Source organism: Drosophila rhopaloa, unplaced genomic scaffold (assembly GCF_018152115.1).
Source record: "Drosophila rhopaloa isolate 14029-0021.01 unplaced genomic scaffold, ASM1815211v1 contig_223, whole genome shotgun sequence".
Classification (NCBI taxonomy): Eukaryota; Metazoa; Arthropoda; class Insecta; order Diptera; family Drosophilidae; genus Drosophila; species Drosophila rhopaloa.
The window spans coordinates 113,526-124,915 of NW_025335110.1; the positions used below are offsets into that span (position 1 = coordinate 113,526).

General features: G+C 40.9%; 1 protein-coding gene across 1 annotated transcript; it reads right to left on the reverse strand.

The window, feature by feature from the left end:
* Positions 1-526: 526 nt before the first annotated feature.
* LOC108039244 (kelch-like protein 10) lies at positions 527-2,475 on the reverse strand (the record flags this gene model as incomplete). The annotated part of the gene is made up of 2 exons (XM_017116180.2): positions 527-2,272; positions 2,335-2,475. Coding segments are annotated over 2 exons (1,491 nt in total), but the record flags the coding sequence as incomplete, so codon positions are not given.
* Between the last annotated feature and the right edge of the window lie 8,915 nt (positions 2,476-11,390).

Here is an 11,390-nt window from a genome sequence, read left to right on the forward strand (position 1 = left end):
TACGCTGGTCGTCAAAAAATAAAAAGGGAACATAGTGCATCGTAGTCGAATTTGCTAACCACTTACAACTCCATAAAAACTCCCATAAGCTTCCTAAAAATATATAATATATATCGCCACAAAAAATCATATTTTAAAAACCAAAAAAGTAAAACAAAGTGCATCAAATAGATCAAATAAAAAAATGTTTAACCTTGCTTGGAAGGACGGATTGGCTTGGACAACAGTGGATCGAATTAAGCAGCCTGTAAAGACCATTTGGCGCAGAGAGTACAAAGTAGGAAAGGGATGGTGCTAAGACGCAGGCGATAGCCAATCTTGCGGGAAGTGTAAGCTGACGACAGACAGACGGTACAGACGGTTTTGCAGTGGCCTTTAAAGGACACACCCCAAATACAGGCCCAACCCCGAAACCACTTGCCTGAGGATACATCTCCCTCGGCCTAAGTCTTAAGCAAACTTAATTTGTTCAACGTGACGGAGGGCTAAACATCATCTAGGGGTTCATGTATGTATTATTTTACCATTACTGTAAATAAGCAAGGCTTTATTAAAAAATATTTGAAATGCCTTTAATTTTTTTGTACATTTTGTTGAATTTGGATCAACTAAAATTTTGACTAAAGACGATTGGTAAATCTCTTAGGAACATTGTAATTTCAATTTTCATGCTTGCCAAATGATTTAGGAAATTAAAAGAGTACGGTGATTCGGGTGTGTTTTTAAGGGTGTTGGAGCTATCGAAAAACGGTTTCATCGGACGTGGGCTACGCTGCAGGACTTGAGTGCATAAAATACCTTGCCCTACGCTAACGCTTAATCTTTTGTAGGGGTCCGTCATTTTTGTTGTCTAGTTTTCACTTAATAAGAGCACCGGCCATAATCCAATACCTAAGCTGAATGGCCTCTGCCACGCCAACACCTAGGACCGACGACGAATTTCATGATGCGAGCCATGGCGCTGATTACGCAGCTGCACACGAAAGCGCCGATTATTGTCCTGACCGCGATCTTCCATTATATGGTTTTGATGGTCGGTGACATCGTGCTGAGGTTGCACAAGTCCTGGTGGAGTATTTGGTCCAGTACCCGGAGTAGCATAGACAGTCGCGCCAGTAGTTACAGCTGGAATGTTCAGCCCTAGGGGGAGTGCTATGTTCTGCTGCTGTTGTGCATGATGCTGCCGCCCCTCAGTCTCTTCATCTTCGTTGGGGCTATCGTAGTCATTAATGGCGCCGTCATTGGTCTCCACTAACAACTGCGACGTGTTGCCGTGTCCGACGTCCTCTCGGGCCATGGCGGTGGCCATGAGACGCTGACGCCGCTCCTCCATTAGTCGGTCACGCTCCTTGTGTATGTAGTCTCGCTTGTTTGGCAGCCCGGCTACGTTATTGGCGGACAGGGCTGAGCGGACAATGTTCATATCAGTAGCCTCCATCCACTCGTCTGTTTCCGCAACGTAACACTCGGTATGCGAGATGGTAGAGACGCCATTAAAGCCGCCGATGGCGAATATCATATCATCAATAATCTCCAGCCCAAAGTTGCTACGTGAGTGATTCATTTCTCGAATGAAGTGCCAGGCCTGGGAGTCCGAATCGAAACGTTCTCCAGTAGATAGGCGGGCCGTACCGTTAAAGCCACCTATGACGTACAGCTGTTTTCTAAAGGCTACGCAGCTAACTCCAGAACGACGATGGTTCATGTTAGCTATTCGCGTCCACGCGTTGGTTAACGGGTCGTAATACTCGGCGCTGTCAAGGCACTCCTGACCGTTGAATCCGCCGGTGGCATAGATACGTCCTTGCAAGGTGCAGGCGCTGGCATCAGAGCGCTGCATGTTCATTGGGGGGATAATTGACCACTGATTGGTTTTTGGGTTATATCGCTCCACGGTGTTCAGCCGGTTGTGACCGTCGTAACCTCCGATCGCATAGATTAAGCCGTTCAACTCCGTCACACTCACGTAGCAGCGGCGACTATGCATTGGCGCGATTTCACTCCATTTCTTCTTTACTGCATCAAATACTCGGCAGGTGTTGAAGTACTCGACGCCATCGTACCCGCCTATCGAAAATATTTTAAAGCCAAGTACTGCGGTTCCGTGATAGGCGCGTGGACCGGCGGGATCCTCTGCGTTTATGTTCACCCAGCGATCGGCACGTGTGTCATATGTCTCGATGCAACCTTTTGAAGTGCCTCCGCTCCAACCACCAATTGCGAAGATTACCTCGTGCGGCAGCCGCGGCATTGCGAGCGGTGGCGTGGTAAGCTTGGGTTTATTTAAGGTTTAATTTAGTACTGTTGGCAGAAGGTGGAAACAATTACAATTACCTCGTCTGCCTGTGGATTCAAAAAGTCCAGGTCATACATGAATTTAAAGGTGTCGATAATTAGGGGCTTGGCGGCTTCACATTGAATGACGTACGGGTGCTCCTTTACTTCTTCCATGAAGCACTGGGTATTGAAGACAATAGTAAATATATGAGAATTAGTACATTACATCACAGAGAAAGAAGAAAGAGTCAACATAAGTAGTGGGTCAAAAACAAAGTTTTCTAAATATAAAATTTAACGGAGAAACGCATTTTACTTTTTTGCCAAATTCAAAGATTTAAATAATTAATTTTATATTATCGCCTATAAAAATTTATGTTGCAGTCATTTTGCAAACTGACACACGTCTGCTATAGATATCAAAATACATGCAATAAACTCAAGAAAAATAATAGCTTATAATAGTTTTTGCCACAATAAAGGCCCACTAATAAAGAGCACCGGGGGTTTCAATGGGTTTTATTTTTGGCCAATCAATCCGACCTACCAAATTTCAGGATCGGTCGACTATATCTTATAGCTGCCATATAACTGAAAGATTAAAAATGTCATAATTTTGGTGTTTTTAAAGTTAGGAAGTTGGGATTTTTTATGATTATTAAGATTGCATCATATAAATAATTTTGGAGAATATAATTTACAGAATATTCTGCAAGGGCATATCAACTTCGGCTCCGCCCAAGGGCATATTTGTAAAAGAGAAAAAAGAATAGTTCAGGGGAAATGAAAAATTCCATTAAAGAACCATCCCCAACGCCCTCCACATCCACTTCTATCCCAAAAAACTAGCCTCCTCTTTTCTTCTTTGCTATCAGAATACAAGTTTTTCCTTCCCACACAATATTACTGTATGTACAGAAACCTAATTAAGGCGGGATATTCTTAGCTCCGAAATTTTCCCGGGTAAGTGCACAATTTACAGGCTGGATCGTCTGTCCAGACGGGGAGGTGGAGTCTTGATTGCTGTCGACTTTTATTATGATTATTAAGATTGCATCATATAAATAATTTTGGAGAATATAATTTACAGAATATTCTGCAAGGGCATATCAACATCGGCTCCGCCCAAGGGCATATTTGTAAAAGAGAAAAAAGAATAGTTCAGGGGAAATGAAAAATTCCATTAAAGAACCATCCCCAACGCCCTCCACATCCTCTTGTATCCCAAAAAACTAGCCTCCTCTTTTCTTCTTTGCTATCAGAATACAAGTTTTTCCTTCCCACACAATATTACTGTATGTACAGAAACCTAATTAAGGCGGGATATTCTTAGCTCCGAAATTTTCCCGGGTAAGTGCACAATTTACAGGCTGGATCGTCTGTCCAGACGGGGAGGTGGAGTCTTGATTGCTGTCGACTTTTATTATGATTATTAAGATTGCATCATATAAATAATTTTGGAGAATATAATTTACAGAATATTCTGCAAGGGCATATCAACTTCGGCTCCGCCCAAGGGCATATTTGTAAAAGAGAAAAAAGAATAGTTCAGGGGAAAGGAAAATTCCATTAAAGAACCATCCCCAACGCCCTCCACATCCTCTTGTATCCCAAAAAACTAGCCTCCTCTTTTCTTCTTTGCTATCAGAATACAAGTTTTTCCTTCCCACACAATATTACTGTATGTACAGAAACCTAATTAAGGCGGGATATTCTTAGCTCCGAAATTTTCACGGGTAAGTACACAATTTACAGGCTGGATCGTCTGTCCAGACGGGGATGTGGAGTCTTGATTGCTGTCGACTCAACCCTTTCGTCTGAATTACTAACTTTTACAGAATTTAATGACATCCAATTCCTAGGTATAAAATTATCGTTTCCAGGTACTTTTATTATTTTATTTTCGCGCGGAGTCCCAGGGCCTTACTTACCCACCCAACTGACCGATGGGCGCAGTCGTGTATCGTACGGCACGATTCGCGAGAATATAAACGCGAGATAAGAAAATATAGGTAAAAGTCCAGGTAAAAAAGTAATAGTAGTCATATCATAATACTCTGAAAGGATCATGCAAGGCATAGTTAGATATACAAGGGTGTGTTAGGCAAGGGAAACAAAGAAACATCAGAAGTTAATTTCCAAGTTTCCAAAGATTAAAATTGAAAATTCGAGACGACAAAACTGAGTCTACAACGGTGAGATCCTCACAACAACGGTCGAGGTTAAATTTAACTTATACATTGCCCCTGATGATTGAGAAGTGGTTGACGAAAACTTCATTCATAAAACTAACAATAATTCCGAGTTTACTCTACGCTAAGCATCATTACTGTAAAGATAAATCGACTGAAGCAACCTTAGTATCCTAAATAAAAAGAGGATTCCACCAAAAAATTTACGTCTACCTAAATATAGAAAGCACCATCAACAACGTCACACATCATCTCCTGCATTAAATTTCAGCAGATGCCTTTCGCGGGGAAAAGCATGTAAAGCCTTCATTATTGGGATCAAATTTAATAGGATATAGTACATTTCATCTCATTTTGGCACAGCTTTCACAGCTACTGCTCAAGTAATGCTATGATTTGTTACAATAGCAGATATAGCATATTTGACTAAGCTCATTCTTTTTGTGTAGGTTAGTTTTAGGGTCTGGTAAGTGTGAGCTTAAGTAATTGTGTAAAATATCTAAAGAATTCTTTGTTTCATTGTTGATTGAGGTTGCATTTTCTGATGACGGTTTAGTGTTAAATTTGGGGTAATGAAAATGTATGTGTAACATGATTTAAATAAATAAGGATCAAAATAGCTTTATTAACTTTAATTCTGAAACATTCAAGCCAAAATTCGCAATTTTCAAAATTAATAATGACTCATTTTAACCAAAAGTTTAAGATTTAAAATTCCAATAAATAAAAGAAACGATGGTATGTAGCTTAACTCATGACTACACTAAAATAGTTAAAAATATATTTTTTTTTTTTTTTTTGTATGGATGCTTTTCTATGTATGGATATTTTTCTTCGTATGGATCTTATTCTACGTATGGATCTTATTCTACGTATTATCTTATTATTATCTTATTATTACGTATGGCCATACTTGAAGTGTTAATAAGAAAAGTATACTGATTGTGAAATAAAAATTTGTAACCTATCTTTATGAACTACTTGTGTCTAATGTTTACTGCTCAAGATTGTTATATTGTCTCTTGTCTTTTTGTCGAAAAAAAGGAAAGTTTGGATTGTTTGTTATTGTTTGTATCTTTTTATTAAATGAATGATTATATGCAAATATATATGCATATGTTTATGCAAAAAATGTTGAAAAAATATTTAATAGTTTTTAAGATGTGGCTGTTTCTCTTAAACGCCTTTTTTTTAAAGAGCCTTGTGGTGATAATTTCCCAGGACGAACGGGTCAACTGATACCAACAAAAAAAATATTTCATTAGTTTAAAGTAGTATGCTGTACTTGAACGAACGTTTTAAACGTTTTTTTTTTGCATACGGGAACGTTTTATGCAAAAAATTACGTTTTTGGACGCTAAAATTCTTACAAAACTATCTATTATCTGCGAAATAAAAATTTTTACATGAAAAAACATTCGTTCAAGTACTAATAAAATTCATTACGAACATTTAAAAACAAAATTTGAAAAATAATCGGTTCATAGTTTTTCGCCAATCCATATCACCGCAAAGTCATTTTTCAAAAAACACCATTTCGAGATATTCGCGTTTAAAGTTTCAAGTTTGGGTTTGGGCGGGGACGAAGCGCGCGGCTAGGAGCGCTGTAACTTTTTTTCTACTGCTCAAATCTCTATAAAAATTTGGGGAAATGTTCTCAAAAAGTTGTTCTTTAAGATAAAGCCAAAAAAAAGTTTTCGTTTTTTTTTTTTTTTTTTAATACTTTATTCTTATTTATTGGATTTTCTTTATTACTTAAGAGACCAACAACAAGTTTTCAAATTTTAATCTATGTTACGTTAATTTATGTTATTGAAGAGCTTAGCCGGTTGAGTTGTCTGGCTAGCAGGTTTGGGTGATTTGATAATCTGGCTTCATATTTAATTTTTCTGGAAACAATTTCTTCTTTTACGGGATTTATATCCAGGTCTCTCTGGATGTTTGCGTTGCGGATGTACCAGGGGGCTCCAGTTATTGTTCGTAGGGTCTTTGATTGTACTCTTTGAATAATTTCTATATTGCTGCGGCTTGCGTTTCCCCAGAGCTCGGAACCGTAGGTCCAGATCGGCTTTAAGCACGAGTTATACAGTAGTACTTTATATATTTGAGTGGATGGGGGGAGCGGTAGTTCATGAGCCAGTGAAGGCTGCTGGCCTTTAGTTTTAAAAGGGTCTTCTTTGCTTCTATATGCTTTCTCCAGGTAAGCCTCCTCTCTAAGTGTATGCCGAGATAGGTGACTTCGTCTGCTTGTGGAACCGGCTTGTTGTTTAGCGCCAGTGGTGGGCATTTCGACAAGTTTGGTGTAAACGTAATGTGCTTACACTTTTGCTCGTTGACTTTGATACGCCAGTCTGCGAGCCATTTTTCTACAGCTACCAGGTGTTCTTTTAAATGGGCTGTAGCTGTTTTTGGGCATTTCGAGCGGCTGACAATAGCAGTGTCGTCAGCAAAGGTTGAGATGGCGGCTTGTTGGAATGTCTGCCGTGTAAAGGATGTACAAGATTGGACCAAGCACACTTCCTTGGGGTACTCCAGCTTCGATGTTACGGATGGTTGGAGTAAAGGTTTTACATCTCACGGTGAAAACTCTGTTTCTGAGGTATGACTCAAGCAACTTGTGAGTGTTTTCCGGTAGGAGGGTTTTGATTTTGAATACCAGACCAGTCGATCCAGACGCGATCAAATGCCTGTGATACGTCCAGAAATAAGGCCCTGCAATATTGCTTGTCTTCGAAAGCCGTGCGAATTTCAGATGTTAAGCGGTTTACCTGTTCGATAGTTCCATGCTTTTCCCTAAATCCGAATTGGTGCAGAGGGATCGTTCTGTTGTTTTGAAGATGTGTTACTAGATGAACAAGAAGCAGTTTTTCAAATAGCTTTGATAGACATGGGAGCAGACTGATGGACCGGTACGAGGAAGGCTGGGATTTGTCTTTTCCTGGCTTCGGGATCATTGTAATGACAGACTTTTTCCATTGGTCAGGAAAGTAGCCCCATTTCAATATTGAGTTAAATATAAATGCGATGCATCTGACTGCGCATGCAGGTAATTCAATTATCATTTTTGGAGAAATAAAATCGTGACCAGGAGCTTTCTTTGGGTTTATATGTTCTTTAATAGCCTTAAGTATTGTGCTGGTTTCAAGGGTAACTGGGGAGGACGGCGACGCTAGCGAGACATTCGGTAGAGTGAATTGGGTAGATGGCGGGTGGGGCTTGAAGACGTTTTCCAAGTGATGGGCAAAGGTGTTAGCTCTTTCTTCGTCACTGCGCACCCAGGCACCTGTTTGTGATCGAATTGGCCAATCGGGATCTATTGGTGGTTGCATGTTTGGGTGAGCTCTCCATAGTGGGAATTTATTAACGTCGGGGTTAGTTTCGCAATGTAGGCCCGTTGTGCCTGGTTCTTTTCGGTAGAGAGGGCCTTCGACAATTTTCGAGATGCTTCATTAAGTCTTTTCTTAGTAGCTGGGGACCGATGAGTCTGCCAGTCTCTGCGAAGTCTACGTTTTTCAAGTAGGAGAGACTCGATCTGGATACTTGAGCGTCTAGTTCTTAGCGGGTTTGTGGATGAGGGTTCTGGCGTAGAATGTTTGGCGGCAGAGGACATTACGTCCGTGAGGTGTTTAAGCGACTTATCAATGTCAGATTCAGAGGAAATTTCAAGATCAAGTTCGATGTGTGCACTTACATATTTTTTGTACTTCAGCCAGTTTGTTTTGTTTGATGTTAGATGTTGGGGCGTTCCAGAAGCTGCGGCTGTTCAGATAGACAGAGGAGAACTGGCGAGTGGTCCGATGTAAGCTCTTCTAAGGTTTTTACTTTTATCAGTCGTGCGAGACTCTTCTAATAACAGCGAAATCGATAATGTCAGGTTGTTTATATGGATCTGTGGGCCAGTATGTAGGCCTAGCTGGTGAGACAAAGTCAAGCGTATTACCAGGAGTGATGATATGGTTGTATAATTGGCGGCCTTTGGGGTTGATAAGACGAGATCCCCAGTGGGGATGCTTTGCGTTATAATCACCGGCAGCTATAAAGCAGCGTCCTAGTGAGTTGTAGAAATTCATAAACTCATTTTCTGCAATACTGAAGCGTGGGGGGCAATATATGGCGGATAGGGTAAGTGGGCCGCCAATAAGGTTTATACGTAGGGATGTGGCCTGCAGGTAGTTAGTAGCGAATGTCTCCAAGGGATGATGTTTTATGCGTTGTTTTATGAGTATACCGGTACCTCCGTGTGCTTTATAGTCCGGGTGGTTGGTAGCGTGGAATATATATCCGATGATATGGAATTAGTTATTATTAGTTAGATGGGTTTCAGAAAGTAGCATGATATCGATATTGTGGCTGTTTAGGAACTGTATTAGTTCGTTTTTGTGCCGGGAAACGCCGTTTGCGTTCCAGAAGCATATTCTTAAGGAGTCCATTTATACAGACTTTTGTTTGATCAGCAGTTCCATTAGAAGGCTCTGGTTTCGCAGTAGTTCTTGAAGGGAGCTTTGCATCGTCATCATGACGTTTGCAAGAGTAGCTAGTGTAGATTCTAGACCGCTAAGTTTTTGTGGGGGAAGAGTTTGGTTTTGCTGCGTAGAAGGTTGAGTTGTTGTTTGGCCATTTTGGCTTAAGAGCGGAAAATCATTTAGGTTTGGTATGGGTGGCTGTGGACGCAATGCTGCAGGCTGGGCGGTAGATGTTTGTGAGATTCCAGGGTAGCGGAGTGCGTTGGCAAAGGAGACACCAGGAGTGGTTGTTGATGGGGTGAAGATGTTTGGTTGAGTAGAGCGTTGAGCGGCGAATGGATTACTGCGTCTCTGATTTAGGCGGCTCTTGAGTTCTTTGTAGACGGGACAGCCCCGGTAGTTGGCAGTATGATTTCCCCACAGTTACTGCATTTCCTCAGAGTAGGGTATTCTTTGTTTCCCAGGCATGCTTCAATGCAATGCAAATCTGCACAGGCGACACAAACTGGTCGCAGGGTGCAGTAGGTTCTTGTATGCCCGAACTCCTGGCAGTTTGTACACTGTACGGGGCCGTTCCGCTTATGCGGTTCCTCTACGGTGATTCTTCGGTTAAGGAGATATTTCAGATTGTAAATAGGATGCAATGCATTTTTCTTTAGAGGTTTCGTCTCTGGGGCCAGCTCAATCTTAAACAGTGGTTGAGGAATTTTATCCCTGTTTACTATGTTCACGATGTGCTTAACGTCGAAGCCTTTTTCCGTGAGGCCTTCAGCTATTTCTGCTACCGCAACAGTCGATTCTATACCTTTAAGTACAACTTGTAGGCCATTCTTACTTTTTAGTTGGTAAGTGTAGTAATTTATAAGCTCATTGTCGAGATATCTTGTTACAGAACGGAAGTTGTCTTCGTTGTTAACCTGGAGTTTTGTTTCTAATATGTTTCCTCTTTTTAGGGTGTTGATATAGAAGTGGTTGGGCCCGATTACTTGTTTAAGCTTATTGATCAGATCGACACTGTTGTGTTTCCTAATATATATTGGCGTTGGCTTTACAGCTTTCATGACTTGAGGCGCCTGACCCTTGTCTTCTTCGGTCTCGCCAAGTATGGCAAATCTGTTTTCGGATGTTCGTGTGTTGCCTAAAGTTTTCGGTACTTTTGGCAAATTTGAGTTTACGATTTTTTGTGGACTAAGCTTTCTTTTTATTTGTACATACCGATCGATCCCCGTCTGTACGAGAGTATTATTCGTATTATTCGAAGAGCTGAGTTTTGCTTGTGGTTTTGAGATAGGCCACCGGGTAGCCGCAGACGTTAAAGTTGTTGTTGTCGTTGACGTTGCTGTAGTAAGAGAGGGTACAGTGCTGGTGGGCGCACAAGCCGATGTAGTCGGTGCATCGATGAAAGAGAGAGGTGACGGGCATTGTGAACTCCACGACTGAGTAACGGCAGCGCTGCTTGAGCATAAAATCGCTGGTGACAGTGAGCGGGCTCTTTCGGTAGCGGTCAGTGACGTTGATTTTGTTGTTGCCTCCGATGAGTCAATTGAAATGTAAGCATTGTTCCATGCAGAAGACAGCCGCCGTTCGTCTAGTTGTATTTGTTGCCGATCGCGACTTGGCTTCGTGGCTTTACGGGTTGCACTTGTTAATATTTATTTGCGTTCGACATTTTTAATTGTTTTTGATTAGCTAGATCTGTTTTAAATTTAGTTTTAATCACAAGGAGGTGCTGACCTTGGGATATAGCATTGCTGCCAGAGTCTTTTCGCTATTTTTCTTATTTTTGGTGGTCACTTTGTAGATTTTTGGAAGTCTTTCGGCAGGGCGAGCAAAAAAACACGTCTACGCGGTTCGGTGGTTCGGTGGTAACCATTTGAAAATGAAAAACGTATATATATACCCCCTTAATAAAACCAGTCCTCCTATTTTTTAATGAAAATCTCTGCTATTTTTATCGTATCTAATTTTTTGTAGTATTTTATATTTTTTCTGGCATTAGTATGGCTCTTTTATGTGCTAGTTATACCCGTTACTCGTAGAGTAAAAGGGTATATTGTATTCGTGCAAAAGTATGTAACAGCTAGAAGGAAGCGTTTCCGACCCTATAAAGTATATATATTCTTGATCAGGGTCACTAGCCGAGTCGATATAGCCATGTCCGTCTGTCCGTCTGTCTGTCTGTCTGTCCGTATGAACGCTGAGATCTCGGAAACTATAAAAGCTTGGCATTTTGCATGCAGATTCTAGGAGTTCCTACTCAGCGCAAGTTTGTTTCAAAAAGGTGCCCCTTTTAACGCCCACAATCGCTTATATACGATTTTAAAAATTTAAATATTTCGGAAAAGTAAAAATGCAGTTTTATTGTGTTTATCAATACCTATCGAAATGTAGAAGAAATTTTTCAAATCGGACCATTCGTTAAAAAGTTATGCGTGATCAAAGTTTCTATCTGATAGTC